General features: G+C 44.7%; 2 protein-coding genes and 1 long non-coding RNA gene across 4 annotated transcripts in view; 1 reads left to right on the forward strand and 2 right to left on the reverse strand.

The window, feature by feature from the left end:
* The window catches only part of BAIAP2L1 (BAR/IMD domain containing adaptor protein 2 like 1), a 92,667-nt gene extending 85,074 nt beyond the window's left edge, over positions 1–7,593 (reverse strand). Inside the window, exon 1 of one of the 2 annotated variants that reach the window (XM_042972197.1) lies at positions 7,363–7,593. In XM_042972197.1, the coding sequence (XP_042828131.1) occupies positions 7,363–7,413 (51 nt within the window). In that variant the 5' untranslated portion in view covers positions 7,414–7,593. The remainder of the gene's footprint in view (positions 1–7,362) is intronic. The other variant, XM_042972198.1, reaches the window with a different exon arrangement.
* A 244-nt stretch (positions 7,594–7,837) lies between these two features.
* Positions 7,838–9,008, forward strand: LOC122234723. The gene is made up of 3 exons (XR_006212640.1): positions 7,838–7,985; positions 8,130–8,341; positions 8,438–9,008. It is a non-coding gene; the product is annotated as an uncharacterized LOC122234723 (long non-coding RNA).
* A 6,155-nt stretch (positions 9,009–15,163) lies between these two features.
* LOC102949293 (40S ribosomal protein S17-like) lies at positions 15,164–19,872 on the reverse strand. Its single transcript, XM_042972410.1, has 2 exons — positions 19,716–19,872; positions 15,164–15,711 (listed from the first exon to the last, which is right to left on the reverse strand). The coding sequence occupies exons 1-2, from the start codon at positions 19,870–19,872 to the stop codon at positions 15,164–15,166; spliced, it is 705 nt and encodes a 234-aa protein (XP_042828344.1).
* Between the last annotated feature and the right edge of the window lie 7,798 nt (positions 19,873–27,670).

Consider the following 27,670-nt stretch of genomic DNA (forward strand, 5'->3'; position numbering starts at 1 on the left):
ATATGTAGCTCTCCAAGGCTGTGAGCAATCAGATCTCTGAGGGGTGCTCATTTGTTTTGCTCCCTGGATTGGGAACACGTTCTGGTAATATTTTTAATTTACTTTTGAAAGAGGAACCAGAAACTTTTTATCTCATTTACACAAGTCTCACCTTTATCCACAAAGATTTGAGGCAGCTCTTAAAACCAGAACCCAGTCCCTAAAATAATAAACCTGAAAAACAGACTCAAGTTTTGGAAAACATAAATAGAAATATAAAATCAAGGCTGAGGAAAATAAGAACAAAAGTACACAGGCTTGAAGAGCCACAGAGATGTAATTATTCTGTACACATCTATAAGTACAAAGTTAATTGGGGAAATTATACCCAATAGTGGAAGACATGAAATCTCAGGTCTTGTCCTGGCCAATGTCCATAAGCTACTATACATTATAGCTATACTGGTCTTACTAAAGGCAAAAAGCAAAAACCCTGTATAGGTTATAAAAAAGGAAGTGACTTTAAAAGACCTACTTAATTGGTTAGGGTTAAGGAAGGTGCATTCTCAAACAATCAGATTAAGCATAATTTGGGGCATGTTCTTCTGGAGGGCATTTTGCAATGTGTAGCAAATATGCTTTAAAATGTACCTAACCTTTGACCCACAACTCCCTTCTGGACATTCAGCTTAAGGAAAACATCACGGATTTGTGCAAAGCTTTACCTACAATGATACTTGCTACAGTGCTTTAACAGCAAAGTGCTGGCAACAATCTTATGTCCAGTAAAAGGGGACTGGATCGATAAATTGTTGAAGAATGGAGTACTGTGGAGTCATCAAACTGGTGAGGCATAGAATACTGACACCAAGATGGACTGGAAAATATTGAAAAGAGTGACAGTGAGAGTCGACAATGTTATCTCTGCGTTGTGGGATCCCAGGTGACTTTTACTTCCAGTGCGAATCCTCACAGAAATCTTGGAAATTTTCTAGTATCTGAAAAATACAGCTTTAAGAAGCCTCTGAAATTAAAGCCAACACATACACATAAATAAAATATGAATGTGGGAAATGCTGAGAAGTATGATTTGGGGGACTTGTTCTCACGCATGAACAAACCAGGTGGAGGAAAAAGACTCAAAAGTGTCATTTCCTTTAGAAAGTCCTAGTCTTCAAACCTCTTACTGTAACTCACTGAAATTCTTTTTTAAAAACTAGTCTAGGGACGCGTGGGTGGCTCAGTCAGTTGAGCATTTGACTCTTGATTTCAACTCAGGTCACGATCCCAGGGTCGTGGGATGGAGACCCACATGGGGCTATGAGCTGAGCATGGAGCCTGCTTAAGATTCTCTCTCCCTCCCTCTGCCCCTCTCCCCTGCTTGCATGCTCTCTAAAATAAAAAAATAAAAAGTAAAAACTAGTCTATTGCACCTATAATAGTAAAGTAGGTACATTTTCAAGAAAAGTTACACAAAAAGAAAAGTTATTCTCGTTAACACCATAATAACAGGGCACCTGGGTGGCTCAGTCAGCTAAGCATCTGACTTTGGCTCAGGTCATCATCTCATGGTTCCTAGGTTTGGGCCCTGTGTCAGGCACTGTGATGACAGCCTAGAGCTTGCTTTGGATTCTGTGTCTCCCTCTCCCTCTCTGCACCTCCCCTGCTCATGCTCCGTTTCTCTCTCAAAAATAAATAGAAAACATTAAAAATTAAAAGAAAAACCCTCAAATTAGCATGAAAAGTCAATTAATCATAACTCTGCACCCCCTCTTCCAGCATTCGGAAAGTTGGTTAAAACATGGCTCACCTATGCCCTCAAAACCCCTTATGAAATAAAACTTTTTGATGTGCGCAACTATGATAGTTTTATAGCCTAATAAATTTATGTTTTACTCTACTCAATACCACAGTTGTATGGCTCTCTCTCAGACCCACATTCCCTAGGTCCTCGGTTCTACTTTCTGACATTAAAAATCTCCCAGGGAGTCAGGCTTCTGCTTCGGCTGCAGACATCCAACCCGCAAACTTGGAGCAAATGGTTTTGTTTTGAATTTTAACATTTTATTTGCATACACCCATCAGGGTGGCCAAAATTAAAGGCAAAGAAAATATCAATTGTTGCCAAGGATGAGCTACTGGAACTCTGGTACAACCACTTCGGAAAACTGCTTGGTGGTTTCTACCAACGCTAAATATTCAAATACTTTATAACTCAGCAATTCTACTCCCATGTATATATCCAAGAGAAATGAGGGCCTATGCCCATTAGACATGTATTAGAATGTTCATAGCAGCACTATTCATAATACCCTGGAGTAGTTGGAAAACAATCCAAATGTCCCTCAGGAGAATAGATAAATCTTGATACATTCACACAGTGCAATACTACACAGTAAAAAGAATGAACTAACTACAATTACTCCGCCATGGGCATATCTTACAAACACACTGGGTGAAAGAAGACAAAATGGGCCAAACTAATCAGTGCTGTTAGAAGTTAAGGAAGTTATCTTGGAGGGAGCACAGAGGAAAGGGGGCATGAAAGGGCCTTCAAGGGGGGCTGGGCATGGTCTGCATCTTGATCTGGGTGCTAGTTATACTCATGTGTTCACTTCGTGATGGTTTTATTAGCTATATACACCAAAGCACACCTTTCGACACATGTATTACAGTTCAATATAAAGTTTAGGAAATAAAAAATATACTTGCAAATGTCAACAGGTAAGTTAAATCAATGTTTATACAACTTTTACAATAATTTTTGCTTTTAAATTACAGAATAAATAGCCGTGTGGACTGGTGATAAAACCAAAAATCCAATTTGTTGACATTTCATGCACATTAGGTTTCCCCTGCAGGCCTGCCTGTGGCTCATTACAACAGAAGTGCCAAGCAAGAATTAATGCCCAATACTGGCATAATGTCACAAATTTTAATTCAAAAGCAACCTGAAACTTGTGAATGGCGTCCCCTGGCCAAGCTTCATAATAAAGGACACTGCTCTGTCTACATAGCAATAATGTTAATATAGTTCTAATATATAGAACTAATAATCTAGTTCTAAAACCTCCTTCCAATCAGGAAAAATGTTATGACAAAAAAAGACAACCATGGTTTGGCTTTGTATTTTCACTTCACTGGACAAAAAGCTACAATACCAGGCTGTTCAGTTTAATACTGACACCTGGCAACGCTTTCGGCTGCTACCTGGCACCTGATTCTTACTGCCTACTTTTATAGTCATCATGGAGCCAAGAGCAAGCTGTCTGGGCTTCTGCAAATCCCATTTTACCTTCAGCATACCTGAAGAAAGCATTACAGGAACAGATGAAGATATCAAATAGTGTATACAGGTAACTACAGCAATAAACACATGAGCTAGACCCATACACCACAGGCCACTCTGGAAGCCAACCAGGCAGGGACTTTCACTTACACGTCCCAATTAAACCCAAGTCCAGAAAATAAAAAACCATTAAACAGACAAAACCTAGTATATACACCTGATAAAAGAACCTCATTTTCTTACTGAACAAATTTTTATTCAAAACAGAGATGATGAGCGGCACCTGGGTGGCTCAGTCAATTAAGCATCTGACTTGGGCTCAGGGCATGATCTCAAGGTTTGTGGGTTCGAGCCCCACATCGGGCTCTGTGCTGCCAGCTCAGAGCCTGGAGCCTGCTTCGGATTCTGTGTCTCCCTTTCCCTCTACCCCTCCCCAACTCACGTTCTGTCTCTCTCTGTCTCTCAAAAATAAATAAAAAAAATTTTTTTAAAAACAAAGATGATGAACAAAATGGCAGAAAACTTTGGTGACATCTTAGGTCACCAAATTATGAAAAGGCATTTGATTTGTGCATTTGTTGGCCACTAGAAACTAAACCACTATACCCAAAGGAGAGGAATGGAGGCTGGCAGGGTAAATGGCATGTGGATGCTGGTCACCCCTAGACTGTCAGCCTCAGTTTCTTAACAGTAAACAAAATCCATATCCACCTCGAAGGCTGATGTATACTTAGAATGAAACAAATGCTTTATGGAAAGTGTCAAGGGGGGTGGGGGGCCGAGTATAGGTGTTTACTAAGTAAATCAAATAAATGTTCACATAATCAACAAACCCTCATGCCTACTACATGACAAGAAGTGTTCAGAATATAACAAAGCCAAGCTCTTTCCTTTGGGAGCTCACATTTTAGTTAGAGGGGGATGAGAGATAAACGAATAAAATAAATATGTTGTGTAGAATATCAATATCCTAAGGTGGTAAGCACTTCATGGGAAAGGTAAAGTTAGGTGGGATTGGGAGATGGATGGTGTTGTCTACAATTTTAAAGAGTGGTTTGAGCAGGCCTCTCTGAGACCGGGACATTTAAACAAAGACTTATGTGTCCCTTCCCTCCCGCCCTCTTTTTAAGTAACATTTCCCCCCTTCACTGCTGCTTAGCAAGATTAATGCAGGTATGACAGCCCTGGATGACATCACACCCACCCCTCCTCAACTTCCTACCGCTTTAACAGTTCTAACTTCTAGGAAGGTTGTGGTTACTATTAAAGGTTTTTTTTGAAATGTATTTCTTCCTCGTACCACTAAAGCATGTACTCATCAGAAAATCACACAAAATCACAAGCAAGCACTGAGGGCAAATTATGGGCATACTATGCGGAGAAGGGGAGGGATCTTTGGGAACTCTAATTAGCAACAGTGACCTTGCTTGACATTTTGGGGCTTATTATCATACCATTTGTTTGTGAAGTCGTAAAACACACACCCTCCTGGGATTCAGCATAGGTCTGGAATAATCTTTTGTCTAAGTATACATTTTAGAAAACCCAGCGAATATGTAAATAAATACTGAAAGATACTTAATACTGCATACAGAGAGTCACACTACTTTATAATCCCCCACTTTCTCTAAAGATTTTATTCCTTTATTCCAAAGCTGGAGAAATTTGAGTATTTAAAAAAAAAAATCTAAAATCCATACTAGCTGCAAGCCATTAAATCTCATTTGCAGGTGGCTTTTGTAACTGCACCTGGTTAGGTTATCTTTCCATTAGTTAAACACTGTAGATTGTTAGGTAACATAAAGGAAATCTCTTAAAAAAACAAAAAAAAACAAAACAAAACAAAAAACTAGAATCATCAACACTGCCAGATTTTTACCATATTAAGCTTAAATTGTTTTCAGTTTTGGTCATCAGGGGTGGCGTGGGGAAGAACTCAATGAGGAGGTGGGGCAGGATTGCAGGCTTTCAACCAAACCTGCAAATGTAAAATTTCACTATGCATTTCCACCATAGCCCAAGCATGAGCCAGCAGCATTCCCCTCCTAGACTATATATAAACTTGCTGTCTGGAGCTGTAAATTCTTTTACCACCATTCAACATAAAAAACACGACACGAAAACATTAACGGAAAAATGGGTATTAAAGTCAATCAACAGGGGCACCTGGGTGGCTCAGTCAGTTGGGCATCCAGCTTCAGTTCAGGGCACGATCTCACGGTTGGTGGGTTCGAGCCCCGCATCGGGCTCGGTGCTGGCAGCTCCGAGCCTGGAGCCTGCTTCAGATTCTGTGTCTCCCTCTCTCTCTGCCCCTCCCCAACTCGCATTCTGTCTCTGTCTCTTGAAAATAAATAAACGTTAAAAAAAAAAAAAATTTAAAAGAAAGTCAATCAACAAACATTTGTGAGCTTTTAACATGTGTTAAGACACTTGGGAATGGAAGGCCATAAGTAACTGGTCGCTGATGTTCAGGGTATTACAACTTTTCAAAGTATGAGAATGGTTTACACTGCCTCATGTCTACAAATATGTTGCACCCAAACAATGAAATCCAAACTTCTTGCATCCTGCCCCAGTTCTCTGGGGTTGGCATTTGTGACACTACAACTCACTTGAGTACAGCCCCTCCACTGAGTCATTGCTAAAAGTGAAAGGAAAAAGTGGGAGAAAAAACAGAGTTACTTCGGAGCATCTGATTGCCTGTCTCAAACTGATCTCTCATCCCAGATCGGAAAGATCTATGTGCCTGTCTTCCTGGAGGCAGGAAGATAGGAACCTGGGTGTTCACGGTGTTTTCGTGCCCCAGTGGACACTCAGACTGCCTGATATCTGCAATGATCCGCATTCCTCAATTGCACTGGGTTTTTCCTTAACTGACGCTCGCAGGAGTGGCTCCAATCCCGCGGGTCTTAGAGTAAGAATGTGTTATTTACACACCGTCAACACCCCACACCGCCAGCCCCACCACCTTCAGGATCACTTAAATATTAACAATCTCAATACAAATGTAAAACTTTAACATTCACGTTTCTGCGATTTCTAAAAATTGCCTTGTGTCAAGGAAACAGTTACTAGTCAGACCAAAAATGCTGTGTCCACTGCGTCTAGCATACCTTTCTAGAAAATAGAATTCACGTTACCTATTTGTGTAGTCAGAAGAAGGGAATCAATTATTTTGAACTCAAAAGACAGATGACGACTATATTTTCACACTCTTCTTTATTCCTTTCCTATAAAAGTCAATGAACTCCTCTGATTTCAAGAATTCACTCAGACCTTTCAACCCTAGAGACTAAATTTTAGGGCTAAAAAAAAAAAAAAAAAAAGTCTATAAAAGTGACCAAAAGGTGGGCCTTAAAAACGGCTAGAAATGAATTTAGAGAACTTGAATTTTGAATTAAAACAAAAGTTGTTTTGTAGTCTATTAATAGCAGATGATTAAGCACGTATCTTATTTCAACTGGAATTCATTTACAAGCACTTAAACGTACTAAACTGGCCACTAATCCCAAATCTGTGTCTGCTTCTGGAAAAAAACGCTTTCATAATAAAGACAAGTTAAGAGCGTGACCGTCAACGCATTCCTTCAGGTAAGGTCCATTTTCATTAGAACCTCGGGGGCGGCCGGGGGGAGGGGTCCTGGGACCCCGGTCGCCTCCCGGGACAATCGCCCGGCGGAATGCGGCGCCGCGCGAGGCAGGGTTCCCCGAGCCCGCGGCGCCCCCCGGACGCACCTGGCGCGGCCCGAGCACAGCGCGCCGCTCGCCCACGTCCTCGCAGGCAGGAAAGTGGCGCTGCTCCCGGGCCCCCGAGAGCCCCGGCGCAGCGGCCCCCCCCAGGGACGGGACACTCTCCCCTCACCCCCACGTCTGGCTGCGAAACGTGTGGCTAGCAGGGCGTCACAGCGCCGGGAGGGGGAGGGTGTTCCCGCGTCAAGTCCCCTCCTCGCCCCGACCTTTCCCCGGGCGACGACCGCGAGCCGCCGCGGGGCCTCCCCGCTTCCCCGGCCTCGAGCTCCCAGCCCGTGCCTTCCCGGGCCCCGGGCCTCCCGCCCTCGAACGGCGAGGCCCCGGGACCGTCCTGGACCCGCTTACCCGGTAGGTGTTCTCCGTGAGCCGGTTCACCTCCTCCGGCCCCCGCGACATGGCTGCAGCCGCCCGGCGGGGCGACGCGGGACGACGCGGCGGGGCCTCGTGGCCGCCCGACCCTGGGCGGCGGGAGCGCCGGTGCGGCTGAGGGGCCCTCGAAGGTCGGCCGCTGCCACAGCCGTCGGTCCCGCAGTGCTGGCGCGCTCCTCCGCCGCCAAAATGTCAAAAGTTGTAGCGCCGCCGCCGCCGCCCGTGAAGAACTGAGGAGACGCGGCCTGACGCGGCGGGGCGAGGCGAGGCGAGCGGGCCGGGGGGCCCCACCTGAGGCGGGAGGGGTGGGCGGGGCCGGAGTGGGCGGGGCGGCTCCACCTGAGGCGGACGAGTGGAGGGACGGGGAGGAGGCGGGCCGAGCCGGGGGGGGGGCGGGGCAGCGTGGCCTGGGTGGGCGGGGCGGAGGCGAGCTGGGCCGAGAGGGCGGGGCGGCCCCACCTGAGGCGCCGGAGGCGGGGCGGCCACCCTTTGCCTCGTTGCTGCCCGCGGAGAGCTCCCGACTCGCGGCCGCCCGGATCCCGCGAGGCATCGGTACCTCGCGATGCTGTTCTACTTGGACAGAGCCCGCAGGGGGGACGGTGAGGCCCCAAGACCCACGCTTTCCGCGGGCGCCCCTCCGTGCTGTCTCTTGGGGACTGCGGGAAGGGGGACCCACGTCCCCCAGTTGTATTGATTTCGCTGTTTGACCCCCTTCCTGCGCACCCCTCTCGCTGACCCTAAAGACCTGAGGGATCCCAAGGCAGGGGCTCTCATAGATGGAGGAAGGAGGCTGCCACCTGCAGTTTTGGAAGCTCCTGTTGGATTAGAAACTTAATGAATGCCAAAATATGGTCGCAGAAACGGCAGTACGTTTTTAAACTTTACATCGAGAACGACCTTTAATGTTACGTAGCCGTGCTATTCAGGAGATCGTTACTGGATTTAGAGAGCCACGGTGAGCTGAGGTGTTGTGGAGGTAACTCTTCCTTTCAACACTTACAGGGAGCAGGTGTGTGGCTCCTGATGCTCCCTGTCCTCTTCTCCACCCCAGCTCCAGCCCAGACCCTGAGGATCCAGAACAGTCTTCTTCAGACAGGAGCCACGGCTTAATATCTGAGACATCCTCCCAACAAGGAGGTCTTATTCTGGTTTTCAAAAGCTTCCATTTGGGTGCAATTGCATCTTTTATGAGCTGTTAGGATATGAGGCTTCTAAACTGCTCTTGTGATAAAGTTCAATTGGCAATGTACACAAAGAAGGCACTGTGTGTCCCAGATGAGAACACCAAGAGAATGAAATGTGGCTGGACTTAGAACAGAGACAACCACTTGGACTCTGGGACAATGTTACCGGGTTTTACAAGTTATAAAACATCATGCTTGGGAACCAAAAGATTATGTGTTCTCAGGTGTTGGGGGAAATAACACATCAGCCCTAGGTTTCAGGCAGTGGAAGTGACTGCCTCCTTCCTTAAGAGATCTCTAGCATTTGGTTCATAAGATTTGCCAATTGGGTTTCATTTGCCATATTGAGGTGAACTCATGACCTTATAATTACCATCGTTATGTATTAGGCTCCTCACGTATGTCTGCTGGTTTTCATTTAAACTTGAAAATCCCTGACTTAACTTTGCAGGTCTCCTTTTGTCTTAGAACTAACCTCTGTGCTTTCTGATGAATGGGGTCATTTCACTCTCTGCTGCAGGGCAGTCAGTCAACCGAGGAGTTGGAAAAGAGAGCAGAGGCTTAACCTTTAACACCCCACAGCTCAGCAGTGTAGCTCAGAGTCAGAAAAGACAGAGATTAACAAACCACCTTAAAACTGGCAAGCATCTCAGATGGCCTGATTTGATTGCCAAGGTTGATATTTGATCAAAGGACCAGGTTCATGACTGTATGCAAATCTACAAACAGATATTCTGTTATATTTAACTCTCCTTTATGGAAATAATTTCCTGGTTGGGACCATCCTGCTCCTTTAGAAGTCTTCTTGGTCTGTACAGACATTAAGAATAGTGCCATTCAGCTCTCAGCTTAGTAGCTGGCATATAGATGCCTGGTAGTTGTTTGTTGAACAAGAGTATGAGTATTGATTATCTGCTCCATGCCAGGTGCTCTGCTGGGAGGGGTGGGTGCAGGAACGCAAAATGAACTGCCCTTGACCGAAGCCCTTAATGCATACGCGAGAAGTAGAATTCAAGGAGGACCCTAATGGAAGGTGTAGTCGAGGTACAGTCAAAGGTGCTGTCGGTGTGAAAAGGTGGGAGACCTCTCAAAAAGCGAGTTGTATTAGGCTCTTCAAGTGCGTTTGTTGGTTTCATGCAAACTTGAAACTGAACTTGAAGTTGTACTAAGACTTCCTGACGCTCTGGGCAAGGAAAGTGAAACCCATAGAAAGGAATGACTCAGGAGAAGGTGAGGAGAAGCCATTTGGCCCAACAGTTTTCCATCTGCTGGGAAAGCCCTGCAGCGGCCCTCCCCCAACCCAGAACACGAGTGGCCTGAAGAAGGGTGGGCCCTGAACAGGTCCCGATGGGCAGGCACCCAAGGTTTCCTCTTTTAACTTTTGCTTGAGTTTAAACAAGTAAAAATCCTGTTTATGTTAACAAAGTTTGTAAGAGGCAATCGCGGATGCCAACATCACTAAGACTTTGAAAGCCACACTCCTAACAGGCTCTTGTTTTGAGGTTTTACCTTCTTCGGAACTTGCTGACAAGGGGCTCTCAGCCTTGCCGGATGCTTCAGGATGCACACGAGAATTCCACTCTGCTTTGCGACACAAGAGGTCTCTGTCGATATGATAGTAGTTTGGGGCAAATTCCCATATGAAATGCCAAGAGGGAGGATGGGGCTTTGAGTATTCCCATTCTGAAAAGGCAATGTGAGTTGGAGACTCGTTGGCTGTTCTGTAACTTTCTCCCTGTCCAAGGTGCATTGCCTTCTCCAGGGCACCAAGTTCACTTCTGTTTTGGAGTTTCTCACAAGCTGTTCCTTCAGCCCAGAATGTGCTTCCCCCACTCACACAGCATTTTCCCATAATTTGGATTTTACCCTAGATGCAGCCTCAGAGAGGCCTTCCTTAACCCCTCCACCTGCAGACGTTATTTTAGACCCTCTCTATCATGGCATGTTCTTTTCTTTAAAAAAAATTTTTTTTAAATGTTTGTTTATTTTTGACAGAGAGAGAGAGACAGAGCTTGAGCAGGGGAGGGGCAGAGGGAGAGGGAGACACAGAATCCGAAGCAGGCTCTAGGCTCCGAGCTGTCAGCACAGAGCGCAATGTGGGGCTTGAACTCACAAACCACGAGATCATGACCTGAGCCCAAGTCGGATGCTCAACTGACTGAGCCACCCAGGCACCCCTTGGCATGTTCTTTTCTAATAGTGCTTGTTGCTTGCTATGGTAGGTTGGAGAATGACTCCCCAAGGCTGTCCAAGTCCAAGCTTTGGAAACTGTGAATGTTAATTCACATGGCAAAGAGACTCTGCAAATGAGATCAAAGATTTTGAGAGGAGGGGATAATCTGGGATTATCTGGATGGACTGGATGTAGTCACAAAGGTCCATATAAGAGGGACATGGGAGAAGTCAGGGGAGGAGGAGAGGTGATACAGAGGCAGAGCCTGTCATGATGCATTTTGAAGACCAAGGAAGGGGCCACAAGCCAAGGAATAACAAGGAGGTCACTAGGAGCTGGCAAAGCAAGTATACAGACCCTCCCATCGGAGCCTCCAGAAGAAACTACCTCTGCAGACACCTTGATCTCAGCCCCGTGAAACTCATCTCGCACTTCTGCCCCAGAACTGTAAAAGAATAAACGCATGTTGTTTTGAGCCACTAAATGTGTAGTAATTTGTTGGAAACTAATACACTAGCTAAACTTTTCCTTGTTAATTTCTCTATTGATTGTCTCTTTCCACTCCATTCTCCCATTAGAATGCAAATATCACGAGGGCAGGGCTGACTCCTGTCTGGTTCTCTGCAGGTGGCTCAGTGCCTGGCACACAGTAGGTGCTCAAGAACTGTTCTAAGACGATACATTTATGAGGTAGTCAAAAGGCTCTTTATTTCACAAAAAGCAACTATGTCAGGGGTTTGCTTTTCCAGCTTTCAAAAAACGATAAAATAGACTGCAAAACACCTGAAGTCTGAAGTCCTTGGTGAGAATATACAGATATTAGATTCAATTCACCAAATACCAAACGGTAACAAAGCATTGGCATAAACAAATTTTGAGAAAAATTCCTGAACTTTTTACAATGTGCAGTGCATGGCAGACACACTGTTGTATGGACAATCTGAGAACATTAGCACTCAAGAAAAGTTAAATACTCATTCTATTTATGAAAACACTAGGGACACCTGGATGGCTCCGTTGGTTAAGCCTCCGACTTTGGTTCAGGTCATAATTTCTCAGTTTGTGTGTTTGAGCCCTGTGTCAGGCTCTGTGCTGACAGCTCAGAGCCTGGTGCCTGCTTCGGATTCTGTGTCTCCTTCTCTCTCTGCCCCTCCCCTGCTCACACTCTGTCTCTCAAAAATAAATAAACGTTAAAAAAAACACAATAATAGCTCTAAAGTATAGTGGCTTATTAACCTTTCATGTAAGTCCTTCTAAGAATAAGAGTTAAATGCAAAATACATTAATATATTTTAAATGCTATATGACCATGAAGCTTTCAATGATTCCATAAAATACATGTGAAAGCCAATTTTGTCACTTCAATGGCATTTGAACCACTTCTGCTTTTCAACTTTGCTCAATTTTTTCAACTTTGTTCAAATTTAAGAAAGCTCAAATCTTAATCCATCTTCTCTACTGTTCCTGAATTACTAACTTTGATATTTTGCACATCTTTATCTTACTGTGTTGCATTCTGGATAATTTTTCCAGAATCATCCTCTGCATCACTCATTCTTTCTTTGGCTATGTCAAATTCCTGTGTAATTAATCTACCCATTGAGTTTTAAATTTCAATATTTTTTTATTTCTATAATTCTACTTGGTTCTCTTTCAACTATCACTTTCTGTTAAAAAAAAACAGCTTTATTGGGCTATAATTCACATACCATACAATGTATCTATTTAAAGTGTACAATTTAATGGTCTTTAGGTTATTCGTGAAGTTGAGCATTCAATTTTAGAACATTTTCATCACCCCAAAAGCAATCCTGTAATGATTAGCTGTTAGTCTTCATCTTCCTTCAACCCTGTCTCCTAGTCCTATACAACCACTAGATCCACTTTCTGTCTCTGTAGATTTGTCTACTCTGAACATTTCATACAAATGGGATCATAGAATGTGTGGTCTTTTGTGATTGGTTTCTTTCATTTAGTATAGTGCTTTCAAGGTTCATCCATGTTGTAGTATGTATCAGGACTGAGTTCCTTTTAGTTGCTGGGTAATATTCCAATATTTCATCATATACCACTTTTGCTTATCCATTCATCCATCAATGGACATCTGGATTATTTCTACTTTTTGGTTTTTGTGATGAATACTGCTGTGAACATTTGTATGTAAGTTTCTATGTTTCTTAGGTACACATCTGAGAGTGCGTTTGCAGGGTGCTTCCATGCTGAACAGTTTTGAGAACTGCCAAATGGTTTTTCAAAGTGGCTGCATCATTTTACATTTCCACCAGCAATGTATGAGGGTTCCAATTTCCCTACATCTTTGTCAACATTTGTTGTCCATTTTTTTTAGGCTCTCCTCCTGGGTGTAAATTGGTATCTTGTGGTTTTGATTTGCATTCTCTAATGGCTAATGATGTTGAGTATCTTTTCATGCACTTATTGCATATCATCTTTGGAGACTGTCTATTCAGATCTTTGACCCATTTTTAAATTGTGTTATTTTATCTTCTGATTATTGAGTTGCCAGTGTTCTTCATGTATTCTGGATGTGAGTCTCTTACATATCTCTTATCAGATGTATGACTTACAAATATTTTCTCCCATTCTGTAGGTTGTCCTTTCACCTCCGTGATGGTGTGCTTTGAAGCACACACATACAAATTTTTTTAACGTTTATTTATTTTGAGAGAGAGAGAGGTGCATGTGTGCACATGAGCGGGGTGGCAGGGGCAGAGAGAGAGGAAAGAGAGAATCCTGCGCTTACAGTGCAGAACCCAGCGTGGGGCTCAATTCCACAAACTGTGAGACCATGTCCTGAACCAAATCTGGACCATGTCCAGATGCTTAACCAACTGAGCCACCCAGGCACCCCTGAAAAATTTAATTTTAAATCCAATTTATCTAAATTTTTTTTCTGTTGTTGCTTGTGATTTTGGTGTCATATAAGAAACCATTGCCTAACCCAAGGTCATCCTATGTGTTCATCTAAGAGTTCTATAGTTTTACATTTAGATCTACATTTCAAGTTAACTTTTGGATATAATGTAAGAAAGGGGCTGAACCTCATCCTTTAGCTTGTGGATATCCAGTTGTCCCAGCATCATTTGTTCAAAAGATCATTCTTTACCTCATTGAGTTGTCTTGGTGCCCTTGTCAAAAATTAATTGGCCATAAATGTAAGGGTTTATCTCTGGACTTTCCATTCTATTCAGTTGATCTATATGCCTATCCTACCACAACAGTGCTATACTGTCTTGATTCCTGTAGCTCTGCATTAAGTCTTGAAATTGGAAACTGTGAGTCCTCCAACTTTGTCTTCTTCAGATTGTTTTTGGCTACTCTGAGTGCCTTGTATTTCATATCAATTTTAGTATTTGCCTGTTAATTTATGCAGGAAAAGGATCTGGGATTTTGATATGGTGTTATTGGATCTGTAGATCAATTTGGGAAGTATTACTACCTTAACAATGTTAAGTCTTCTGATCCATGAATATAGAATGTCCGCCCATTTATCTAGGTCTTTTATTTCTTCAAACAGTGATTTGTGGTTTACAAAGTACAAGTTTTACACTTCTTTTGTTAAATTTATTCCTAAGTATTTTTATGCTAATGTAAATTGAACGGTTTTCTTATTTTCATTTTCAGATTGCTCGTTGAGAATGTACAGAAATATAATTGATTTTTATGTATTTATCTGGTAACCTTGTTATCAGATTGAGGAAATTCCCTTCTATTCCTAGTTTGTCAAGTGTATTATAATGAAAGTGTTAATTTTTTTCCCAATGCTTTTTCTGTGTCTTGTGAGATGATCATGGGTTTTTTGGTCCTTTGTTCCGTCGATTCGGTGTATTACAATGATTGAACTTTTGTATTTTGTATCACCCTTGCATTCCTGGGATACATTCCCCTTAGTCAGGGTGTATAATCCTTTTTATTATTGCTGGATTCAGTTTGCTAGTATTTTATTGATGATTCTTACATTTGTATCATAAGGGACATTGATGTGTTGTTTTCTTGTGACGTCTTTGACTGATTTTGATATTAGGGCAATACTGATCCTATAGAAGGAATTGGGAAATGTTCCCTCATCTTCTGTTCTTTGGAAGGGTTTATGAAGAATTGGTATTTATTTTTCCTTGAATGTTTGGTAGCATTCACCAGGGAAGCCACCTAGATCTGAACTTTGCTTTGTGGGCAGTTCTAAAACCATGAATCTAATCTCTTTTTATAGGGTCTTTCTGTTTCTTTTTCAGATGTTATTTCCTTATGGTTTCTATTCCTTCTTCTCTGTAATCACTTGCAATATTATTTTATAGTTTCTCCCAGATAGTTCTGTGTCATTTCTGTTTGTTTGTTTTACTTTGTCTGGTTTGGTTATTTATTGTTTCATTAAGCCATGGTTGTGTTTGCTGTGCATGCTCTATCATGGCGAATCACAACTTTCTTTATCCGTTTTGGGAATTTGTTGTTGTTGTTTTCGTCCAAGGTTTATTGACGATATCGCAGCACAGCAGAAGGAGTCACGTGGTGTCCTGGAGTTCATGCCAACTGTAGGCTGTGTGACCTGCAGGCTGGACAGACTGCCAAAGTCCAAGAGCTTCAACATTTCCTCAGTGTCAGGATCTACTTCATTGATCTCCTGATCCAGGACTGAGACCTCAGGAACATAATGATCTCTCCTTTCTCTCTCTTCCTTCTGCAACTTAATGGAGATCCTGCTTACCGGGCCTCTCTGAATCTGCTTCATCCATTGAGTGACATCAAGTGCTATCTCACTGTAGAGGTTCTTGCTGGCAATAGTGGTGGTCTCCTTGCACATGCACTTATTGGCATGGGAGTCGTTGCCTAGGCATGTGTAGTACTTCTCAGTAATGACCCGGGCCACCTTCTTCACGGTGTTGGTGCGAACGTGGCCCACGTTGGTGGATCTGGTAATTATTATGAGGTCATCTTGCGTGGTGATCCACTTGTCTGGAAAAACCCCATGTGGCCTGGGTTATAAAGTGTTCCTCCAGGAAAGCTTTGCATTTGTTCCTGCCAGGCCCTCCAAGAAGATTACCAAGGGAGGGTATAAAATTCAGACTCTGCCCCTGCCCCGTGTCATAGGTTTGGTGGGTTAATTTCTCTTAGGATAGTATTTTCTTCTACTAAACCCCCCAATGAAGCCAAATTCCTCTGTCGTCTCCCTGGGCCGGAAAGTACCTTCTAGCACCTCTCTTACTGGCATGCAGTCTTCTGAGGATCCCATCTGTGTGAATGGGCCTTACTGTCTACTCGCCATCTTGTACAGGTCCCAAGTCCCTATACAGGTGGAACTTCTATAATATTGGAAACATCTGACCATTTGGGCCAGTTTTCAGCTCTAACACTCCCCTCCACACCCATAAGGGCTGCTATATCATCTGTCCTGGGCGCTTGGTTTTCTTCCCTTTGTGTTTTTGGCATCTGTTGTTGCCTTCTCCCTGCCCCCCCCCCCCGCCCCCCAAAACTCGGCTGCATGTTAAAATATTTTTGTTACCTTTTATATGTCATTTCAAGTATTTGTAACTGGAGGAATTCTGGGTGGTACAGTCTGCCAGAAGCCTGAAAGGGCCTTTGTAGTCTCCCTTTGAGGCTGCTTCTGGGGTGATAAGCACTGGGCTAGGAGGCCAAGGATCACATTCCCTTTATCAGTATGTAGGACCGGGCAAGGCATTTTCCACTTCTTGGTCTGTTTTTTCACGTCCCGATTAGGGTGGTTGGTCCTCAAATTACTCTCAGTTCTAAAATTCTCTGATTTTTTTTTCTTTTTTTTAAAGTCCTGTCCACAGCACTTATTCTGAAGTCTTATTCTCCAGGTGCAGATTGGCCTCTGTGAGGAGAGGCTATTTGCCCGAAGCCAAGATAACCCGAACATTCTTTACTTTTCCCAGGGCAGAAAGGAAGAGACACTCGTCTGTTGTCCCAAAAACCCCTCAGTGCCTTGGCTTCGCGGGGAAATGGTTGCCTTTGTGCAAGTGGATCGGCCTGGCCTCTCTTCGTTTGCCTTGTCTTTTATTTTTCCAAGGAAAAAATATCAGCAGAGAAAGTTCCAGACCTTCTCTTCCCATGCAGCCTGGTTTTCTGTATTTAGCAAATGCCAAACATCGACCATGTCTGCAAATTTCCTCTCGGTAAGACTTAAATTCTTGCACAGCGTGCCCAACATTTTATCTCGATAGACAAGCGCAGTAAGGTCTGGAACAATTTTACCTTTAGTTGGGGCTTTTTCTTGGAGGAAAGACTTGGGAAAAGATACTCTGAAGTGCTTTGACAGGGATCTATTGAGCCAGATAGACAATTCTCATGTCCTTTCCCCTGTTGCTGCGGCCATAGTAACGAAGCCAGAAGGCAAACAGGATTGTCAAGCAATTCCCCAAAATGAACAGCAGGGGGTGCTGAGGGGGTGGAACAGAAGGGAATATCTTTCCAGCCAGGACAGTTTGTCTTTGGACGCTTTCTTTCAGGGAGAGCAAAGGCTTGTCTCGGATGAAGTTTTTGTCTGCATCTCCATCTGATTACACACCCATGTTTGTGTCCACGTGCCTTCCAGCTGCCACCTCACCACACGGGCCCCTTCAACCCCGGACACTGGGCATTTCTAGTGCATTTGTTTCCAGAACAGCTCAGACCGTCTGTAACCTTTCTCTTGGTCTATCAGTGTCCCACCACTCTGACTCTGAATTTTCATGGATCCAAGAGAGCAATAAATGATGAAGGAATGCAACCGTTTCTCTAAAAGGGGAAGTATTAGCCCCGAGGATCTTGAAATTCAGCATAAAATGAAAATTTCCATTAGGCAAATGCGTGCAATTATAAATAATTAAGCAAAAACCTTGACTAGTCATTACGTGTTTCTTTAAAAATGTCCCTAACATTGACATTGACCAAGAAGCAAAAGAAGGCTTAACAATCAATGGGAACTTTGCTGAGTCCAAAAGGCAGATTTTGCCACTTAAGCCAGTTTGTAATGTCCCATTAGTATCCGATCGCTATAAAACTTTAAGCATGCGTTTGGCTATGATGTCAGGCAGTACTCTGGGCCCAGAAGTAGCAGTCACAAATCCATGGTGGAAAGAGCTTCACTATTTTAATGCTCTCAAAGGATGCACTCACCCAATTAAAATCATACATCCCATGCATTATCTGTTGTATTTAGAGATATTTAAAGGCTGCAGTTACTGTAGCCTTGGTAAAACAACAAGCAGGCATATGACATCAGATACTCCATCCCCTTTTTCTGTTATAGTGTGTAGAGAGCAAGAAGCTTGAATTTCTGGTCTCTCTTGCAATTGGGAGTGACAAAATAGACAACGTTCTGGCCAAAGAGACAAAGGAAATGAACAAAGGTCTACTGAGAAGGTAAAAGGCAAAATAGTTGGGGCTTGGGCAATTGTTTGCTTGACCCCTTAATAACTTCCTAGAAAGCAGATGTGATGTCCATGCAAGCCATCTTGTGAGCTCCAAGCAACAAATGAGACTGGGTGTCAACAAATTGAGCTTGGTGTGTGGAAAGAGAAAGAATGGGTCCCTGACAGCATGTGAGCCCTGAGTTTTCTGTTCTTTACAGCTGAAAGCATCCCTAAGTGACATATTGTAATTAAAATTTGGGAAAATTAGGGGTACGTGAGTGGCTCGGTCGGTTAAGCATCCGACTTGGGCTCGGGTCATGATCTCGCGGTTCATGAGTTTGAGCCCCGCGTCGGACTCTGTGCTGGCAGCGTGGAGCCTGGAGCCGGCGGCTTCAGATTCTGCGCCTCCCTCTCTCTCTGCCCCTCCCCTGCCCCTGCTGACACTCTGTCTTTCCTTCTCTCTCAAAAATAAATAAATGCTAAAAACAATTTTAAAAAATAAAATAAAAGTTGGGAAAATTTGTGGTTGCGTTGAAGTCAACATATGCAAACATAACGAATCGTCACACGAAAAATCCAAAAGATGAGAAAGCGCTTCTTGAAACTTTTGGTACATTTAAATGTCTTCATTTGGAGGATGACCATATTTAGAAATAAGGCCAAAAGATCTGGGGACTGCCAAATAAGAATATGATTATGGAGACCAAAGCAGGAAATATTAAAATTGGGACCCTCCTGGAAAATCCTAGAAAATTGTCTGTGAATTTACATCCTTAAGCCACTTTTTAAAAGTACTTTTACTTTAATCAAAGAACGTGATTTTACGCCCACTTTCCAAGAAATACATTTCTGAATCATTTTTCAAAGTTGGCAAATAAAAGCCTTCTAAAGATAAATCATCCACTTTGCTTTTAAGGCAGTCATTGCTCCCACAAAGCAACGACAATGACAATATCCCCGGAGGCCACAAAAAGAAAAGTATTCGCGTGTTATTACGAGCTAAAAAGGTGATCCATCTCTTGGCCTATAATTGAGTTCATAACTCTTGGAAGATTCCCTCTGTATCGGTGGCTTTCTTCCAAACACAGAAGGAGATGGGACTTTGGCGCAAAGTATCATTCAAAGATCCTTGGGTTGTAAAACGTTTGGTTCTTTGATATTAAGCAGACAAGATATCTGGGGGTCTGCGTTTCCTCCCATTCTGCTTGATCTGGCTGTTGGGCTATTGAGTAGACTCTTGAAGGCAGACGCCATGCTCCTTCCCCCGGGTAGAAATGGCAGCTGGGAAAGAGGAGCAGAATTCAGGCCTTGTAGCGTAAGGCTGTAGTAAGCCTGACCTCAGGGTAGGCCTGGGCTCCTGGGGCCTGTCCCCGTCGCGACTTGGAGGCCAGGGTCTCCCGCCGCTATTGGAATGTGATAGGGGGGTGACAACAGTGTGCCCAACATGGCGGGAAGGTTAGTTTCTAGTCTCAGTGATAACGGATCCTGTGTGGCTTGGAGCAAGTCACGTCACGTTCCTGGACCTGTGTGTCCCAATCAATAGGAATGGGGGCAGACAGTATTCCAGGGGACCCTGAGGGCGGTGAGGGCCATGCTTTCCCTTACGGCGCTTCTCCAGAGATGCAGCGACCTCGCCAGGCTCCCTACCGAATACACAGGAGGGAGAATCAGTTGCGTAGACCAGGAAGTCGCCGGTGCTAGGGCTGCTGGCCAGGAAGAGGCCCGGCTGGAGCTGCCTTAGTGGAGGCAGAGGGAAGGACATGCGTCCCTATTCTGAGGCTGCGGCTTGCCCACCCGGCCCCCTTCACAGCTGCCTTTGATCCCCAGATCATTCCCTTTCACTGTCAACAGAATGCGGCTCACCCTGGGATGGGCCGGCCTACTCTTTCACCCCCCACCTCAGGCTCCAGAGCCTGGTTGCAAAGTCACACGGAATTTCCACACGCCTCGAGGGCTGTACAACTACCTCGCAGGCGTATTTCAAGTTTTATTATTACTATTACTTTTTGAAGAGTGAACACTTTCTGATTTGTCACCTGTTTCGCTGGCCCACCCAGCCAACCAAATCACTGATCTGTAGCAGTAGCGATGGTAGAGAAGGCGACCAGATAACCAGGCTGAGCCAGAGCCTGGGGTCCAGCGGCATACCATAACCAACAGTTGCCTGACCCTCAGGCACCTGGGTGGTTCGGTTCATTAAGAGTCTGACCTGGGGCCCCCCGTGGCTCCCAAGCCACCATTTGGAGAAAACGACTTTGGAAGAAGTGGGGCAGGCTGCTGGCATTTGGGCCCACGCTCAAATCTCAGGTCTCAGTGACCTGATTCTTTCCAACCCGGTTTGGCCCAGCTTTCCATGCCATGCCCCTCTCCCCTCTCTGCCTTTTGAAAGCATTGTTCCGGGCCTGACTTTGCAATGAGATACTGGGAGCTTTACACACATGGCATCGACAGAAGCTGCCACAGGGAGCTGAGACGCCCCTTCGCTGACATTCCTTGTGTCAGACGCTCTGATTCATCTGCAGGGTTTCATCCAGCTTAGTCCTCCAGTGACTGGGTCCCTCCTGGAGCCAGATTCTTGCCTGGTTGGGTGGGTCAAGGTATGACTCACCTTAAACAGCAGCTCACCCTTGAGTCACATGGATCAGGACACCCGGACGGATGTGACATCATCAATAAACACAGACAGATAAGGAGGCGGCTCTGTTTGCCTTGGAGAGAAATGCCACCACCCTGGCTGGGCCTCTGCGGAGTGGGTGAAGGACACCGAGTCCATGAGTGTTAACTCTGTGCAATGACTTATCTGTGGAGACACCGAGAATCTCGGGGCAGGGAAAGTCCTCAGGGGTCATCCTGTCACTTTGCTACAGTAAAGTGTTACTCTGTTGTTATTTCAAAGTCTAACCGGATAATCTTCTCATATTCTGCTCTCCAGTCCATGCATGGTCTCAGCTAAAAGATGGTGGGCCCCTTGAAGGCAGGGTCAGCCCCTAGTTCTGTGTCTCCCTCCATCACTCAAGAGAGATCTTTTGTCTCTCTCTTTTTTTTTATAGAGAGAGGGGGGGCAGGGGAGAGGAAGAGTCAGAGAGAGAGGGAGACAGAGGATCTTAAGCAGGCTCCACGTGGAGCCCAATATGGTGGGGCTCGATGATGTGTGGCTCGATCCCACAACCCTGGGATCATGACCTGAGCTGAATTCAAGAGTCGGACGCTTAAACAACTGAGCCTCCCAGGCACCCCATGAAGAAAGAATTTGAATCAGTCTCCTTCCCCATCTAAATGAAGAGTCCCCTTTGGGGCTGAAATTTGCCATTTTCTCCAGGGTCGTACAATTTTTTTTTAATTAAAAAAATTTTTTTAAATGTTTATTTATTTTGAGGGAGAGAGAGAGAGTACAAGCAAGGGAAGGGCAGGGAGAGAAGGAGACACAGAATCTGAAGCAGGCTCCAGGCTCTGAGCTGTCAGCACAGAGTCTGACGTGGGGCTCGAACGCACGAACTGTGAGATCATGATCTGAGTCGAAGTCAGACTCTTAACCAACTGAGCCATCCAGGTGCCCAAGGGTCATGCATTTGTTGGTTATGGTATGCTGCCGGACCCAGGCTCTGGCTCAGCCTGGTCACCTGGCTGGTGCAGCAGGCAGGGGCCCTCTGACCCTCTGGTGCTCTCCTAAGACCAGGCTGATGAGGCACATGATCCGTAACATGCCCTGGGAGCACTACCGAAGCCTGAGATGGATAGAAAGGTCGGGAAAACCGATCCTGTCTATATTTGAGCATTTGCTATTTTGTTCATCATAGATCCTTTTTGCATTAGATTTTCTAAAACATTGCAGGAAGATAACTTGATTACTGAATCGTTTGGCATTCCCTTAAGTTTTGTGCTGAGTCAATTTCCTCCCTCACTTCTCTTGCCCAGTCCTGTCCCTGTGAACCAGAGAGATACGGGTGGACAGAAAGATTGTCCCAGGAAGCCTACCCCTATAGTTCCCCTCTGCTCTGCAGGGAAGGCAAAAGGCCTGTCTTGCTCTACAGTTTGCACAGACTTGGAGCCCCTTAAACCTTCCCAGCCAGCTGCTGCCTGGGACCCAGGAGGTCCAGAGGTGTGCCAGCTGTCTGAACTGCCCTCTGTGCCCACTAGATGGCGCGCTGGCTGTGCAGGTGAGAGAGGCACACCCTTCCTTGGCCAGGTCAGCTCTTCTAAGTGAGTGCTTGTCAGTGTAGAGAGCACCTGCCAGGTTGATCCCCACTGCAAGCCCAATGTATAGGTGAGGATCCTGAGGAAGTGAGGTGAAGTGACTCACCTGCTAGCCTTTAGTCCCTAATTAATACCAGCTGCCCAAACTTCCCTTCTTCCTGAATCAGTTGTTCTTGATCTGTTTTAGAGGTATCTTTTGACAATCTGGTGCAAGCTATAGGGACCCTCCTTGGAAAAAGTTTGAAAGTAATTTCATAGTCTTCTAGAACAGCACAGAAATAGATTAAGAACCTCTTTTCTAGGGGCGCCAGGGTGGCCCCGTCAGTTAAGCGCTTGACTCGATTTCGGTTCAGGTCATGATCTCACGGTTCGGGAGTTTGAGCCCCGCTTCAGGTTCTGCACTGACAGCATGGAGCCTGCTTGGGATTCTCTCTCCCCCTCTGTCTGCCCCTCTTCCCCATGTGCTCTTTCTCTCAAAATAAACAAAGACACTTTAAAAAGAGGCAACTGGGTACCGCAGGTGAGTATTATTGGTGGCTCATGTGTGGCGGTGACAGCAGAGGTGGTGAGAAGATGGTCAGATTCTGGATGTACTTTGAAGGTGGAACCATGAGATTTCCTGACGGATCAGATGAGGGATGGGAGGGATTCAAGGCTTTTGGCATCCTCAAATAGGAGGATGGAATTGCCATCAATGAAGGGTGGGAGGTCGTAGATGCAGCCAGTTTTGGGGGGAAGAGTTGGAGTTTTGGTCATGTTAAATTTAAAATGTCCATTAGGGGCTCCTGGGTGACTCAGATGGTTAAGAATACGACTCTCGATTTCAGCTCAGGTCATGATCTCACAGTCATGAGACCAAGCCCCCCGTGTCAGTCTCTGTGCTATGTGTGGAGCCTGCTTGGGATTCTCTCTCTCTCTCTCTCTCTCTCTCTCTCTCCCTCCCCCACCCCCTCTCTGTCTCTCTTAAAAGAAACAAACATTAACAAAAATGATAAAATGTCCATTAGACCCCAAGCGAAGATGTATGGGAGGCACTGAATATATAAGCCAGGAGCTAGGAGAGTATAAATTTGAGAATAGTTGATGTATCAACAGTTTAATGTCTCAAAACACTTTGGTTGGTTATAAAGAGAGACTTAAATTTTTTTAAATGTTTATTTATCTTTGAGAGACAGAGAGAGGCAGAGAGAGAGGGAGATACAGAATCTGAAGCAGGCTCCAGGCTCTGTGCTGTCAGCACAGAGCCTGATGCGGGGCTTGAACCCATGAACCGTGAGATCATGACCTGAGCCGAAGTCAGGCACTTAACCGACTGAGCCACACAGATGTCCCAAAGAGAGACTTTTAAATGTAGCATTATATACACACAGGGCTGATTCTAAGGACTTTAGATGAGAATTCTGGAAAACAATGTGGCTAGCTTACCTTTGATGGTGTCAGAGGAGTTTTGTTCTCTTTGCTCTAGGAATGTCAAGGGTGTGATCCATTATATCATGCAATGCTCCCTCCATCCTAATCAATTTCATCTTGGGTGCCCAGCTGGCTCAGACAGAGGAGGGTGTGACTCTTGATCTCGGGGTTGTGAGTTTGAGCCCCATGCTAGGTGTCGAGATTCCTGTTTTTAAGGAATAAATAAAATAAATAAAACTTAAAAAAAAGTTCTCATCAAAATAAAAGAATTGTACTGTGTGGCAATGGATGTTACTGATGAATTTCATCTTTTGCTAAATCCTGGGAAAAGCTCTGCTTTCCCTGAGGAAATGAACATGCTTCCTTTCCCCAAAAATGAAAATGATGAAAAGATTGTGCAGTGTCTTTTTTCTCTTTAGCTGCCAGGGAGCTCAGAGTCAAATTAGAAACTCAACTATAGTCCATTAACCACTTGGGTCTGGAGGACCTGCATATTTGTGTTTTTACTTTCCCCCACATTGACTTCCTACTTTCATTTTTTTTTTAAACATTTATTCATTTTTGAGAGATGGAGAGAGACAGAGCATGAGTGGGGGAGGGACAGAGAGAGAGGGAAACAGAATCAGAAGCAGGCTCCAGGCTCTGAGCTGTCAGCACAGAGCTGATGCGGGGCTTGAACCCACAGACCATGAGATCATGCCCTGAGCTAAAGTTGGGCGCCCAACTGACTGAGCCACCCAGGCACCCCTTGACTTCCTACTTTTAATGTCCAGTCTTAGTTTAAAAATTTTTATTTTATCATATGTGTTCTTTCTAGGGTTGTCTCACATCTATATAGAATGAGGGGGAGTGTAAAATAAGGAAATAAACACAATTGAATAAGGTTACTTTTTAATAACAATACAACTCATTTAGAAGTAAAAGATATTGAAAATTTGTCTCTAAGGTAATTTTCTATATGCAGAATTGTATATTTCAGCTAGCTTTCATTATAACATTGAAAATGTGTTCCTTAAGGAAAAAGAATGCTCGTCCCAGAATGTTATAAAAATCACTTTAAAATTACAGCAAATAGATAAATTCACATATTTTAAAGAAAATAAGCAAGTTATTATAAGATATTAAGACCAATATGCAAAATAAGTCACAAAATACAAATGCAAAAAAACCCTGGAGTTGTTTTTATGTTTCTTTTCAATAATTTAAAGGTTGCAGGAAAAGGATGTGAGTTTTCCTCACAGGACACACTGTTCTCTGAGACTCCATAGCCCCTGTTTTCTGGCATCTGCTGAAGCAGAGATTCTCAAACCTCAGTCAGCTTCATATGCCTTCACATACCTACAAACATCTGACTTTTTAGTCTGTCTGTATTGCTTCTTCAAATCAATTCCTTTTCTAAATTTAAATTTATTCAAAGAGGAAACAGTTTAATATGTCAAAGGCGTAAATTCATGGGTTCCCTACTTTCTTTAGGCATGTTAAAATCAATTCATAAGTGTGAAAATTAAAAATTATATGGTGTGGGGGCACCTGGGTGGCTTGGTTAAGCGTTCGACTTCAGCTCAGGTCATGATGTCGCAGTTCATGGGTTCGAGCCCCGCATCGGGCTCTGTGCTGACAGCTCAGAGCCTGGAGCCTGCTTCGGATTCTGTGTCTCCCTCTCTCTCTGCCCATTGCCTGCTTGTGCTCTGTCTCTGTCTCTCTCTCAAAAGTAAACATTAAAAAAAATTAAAACAAAATTATATGGCGTGTTGCCCTAAAAGCACCTCCTAAAAGTGTGTGGGGGTTCTGTCCTGGAGGGTAGCTTCGTCCAGGCTGCCCTCAGACTTTGGAAGTAGTAGTGGGTCTTAAAAATGACCAGATAAACTCAGCTGAAGGGAAGAGGGGCCCTGGCATCAGCTGAGGCACTCATAAAAATGATTCAACCAGGAGAGAGGAGGACTTCTCCCCATTAAAGAGAAAATGATGTGAATGGGGGCACTTTTGCTGAAACACACAAAAATAAGTCCTTAGAGTGACTGCTAAATACAGACCTTGGGGAAGATCTTAAGAAAGCCAGCTCGGTTAAGCATCTGACTTCGGTTCAGGTCATGATCTCACGGTTTGTGAGTTCAAGCTCCGCATCAGCCTCTCTGGTCTCAGGACAGAGCCCACTCTGGATCCTCTGTCTCCCCCTCTCCCACTCACATGCAAGGCCTCTCAAAAAATAAACATTAAAAAAAAGAAACAAAGCCAGCTTGGGATGAGGACACCCCCCTGTAATGCGGCCACCATCAGTATTTCATGCCCTGCCCCCAGCTCTTAGTTGTCATGACACTCACCCATTTTGGCCAGCTGTAGAAATGACACCCTCGGTTTCCAATAATATATCTTACACCTGGCTTTCAGAACAGTGGTTCTTAAGTGTGGTCCCTGGGTCAGCAGCATCATTGTTACCTGGGAACTTGTTAGAAATCAGATTCTTGGGCCCCACCCCAGTCTGATGGAATCTACCCAGCCCTCCAGGGATTCTGACGGATGCTGAAGTTTGAGAACCACTAGTGGCCCCTGTTTGCACAGTAAACAGAGGGCTATCAGCAAGGAGACCTGAATTCTAGTCTGCATCTATAGCCAATTAACTGTGACCTAACACCCCCCCCCCCAAAAAAAAATCAGTTTGAGCCTCAGTTTTCTCATTTGTAATGCAGGGAAGATGTTCCTAGCCCTGCTGGCCCATTAGAATCACCTGGGCCACTTTGGAAATTTCGGTGCTACTGTGCCAAGGAGTCTGTACCTTATAATTCTATTTATAGTAGGTTCTAGAACAGGCAAACACTAATCTGTGATGGGAGCAATCAGAACATGCCTGGGATAGAGGAGTGGTAGGTTCACGGGGAAGAGGCAGGAGGGACCTTTCTGGGGTGATGATACTGTTCTGTCCTGATGGGACTATGGGTTACAGAGGTGTATGTATTTGTCAAAGTCTGTTGAATGGTACCCTTGAGGTTGTGATTTTATGGATATTTTGCCTCAAAGCGTGGGGGGTGGGAAACAGACTGGAAACAAATATTAGTGTCTAGTTAATAACATTTGTGCTGACGTATTTACGGGTGAAATGTACTGACCTCACAACCCATTGTGAAATGCATCAAAAAATAAGACGGCTTGTTGGATGGACAGAGGAACGGAGGGTCAGTAAAATTCTTCTGATCTTCCATTAAGTTTGAAAATACATATTTGTAAGAAAATGTTGGAGGGAAATTCCGATGCTGGTGCCCCACACTCACGTCTATTCAATCAAGAGCTTTCCTAAATGAAAACTCCTACCATCGGAGGGCAATACATTTTCTTTCTCAAGGGTAACAGGTCTTTAAAAATTTTTTAAATGTTTTATTTATTTTCGAGAGAGAGAGAGAGAGAGAGAGAGAGAGAGAGAGAGAGACAGAAAGAGAGTGTGCAAGCTGGGGAGGGGCCGAGAGAGAGGGAGACACAGAATCCGAAGCAGGCTCCAGGCTCCGAGCTGTCAGCACAGAGCCTGACGCAGGGCTCAAACTCGCGAACCCTGAGATCATGACCTGAGCCGAAGTCAGACGCCCAACTGACTGAGGCACCCAGGCGCCCCTCAAGGGTAACAGGTTTTAAGCCACTCGTGTACAGATAATACACCGGGCAGAAGAGACACATTCGGAGATTGGGGGATTCTTGGGTTTTATTCCGGACAGGGAATTTATTGGGCTGGAATCTTCCCACAGGTTACAAATGGGAAAGGAATGGGTTGTGCACCTGGGCCTCGTTGTTAGCGCTGCCCCACTCCCTCAGCTGCAGGCATTTGGCGACCGGTCGCCTCGGGGTCTCCAGCTGCAAGTTTGGGGATGCTCTCTGTAGAACTTCTTGCCTCAGCCACCAGGGGGAGCTGTCACCCCAGCAGTTGCCTGAAGCTCCGGCAACATTCAAACCCAGGGCTTGGCGCGATTATG

Source organism: Panthera tigris, chromosome E3, assembly GCF_018350195.1.
Source record: "Panthera tigris isolate Pti1 chromosome E3, P.tigris_Pti1_mat1.1, whole genome shotgun sequence".
Classification (NCBI taxonomy): domain Eukaryota; kingdom Metazoa; phylum Chordata; class Mammalia; order Carnivora; family Felidae; genus Panthera; species Panthera tigris.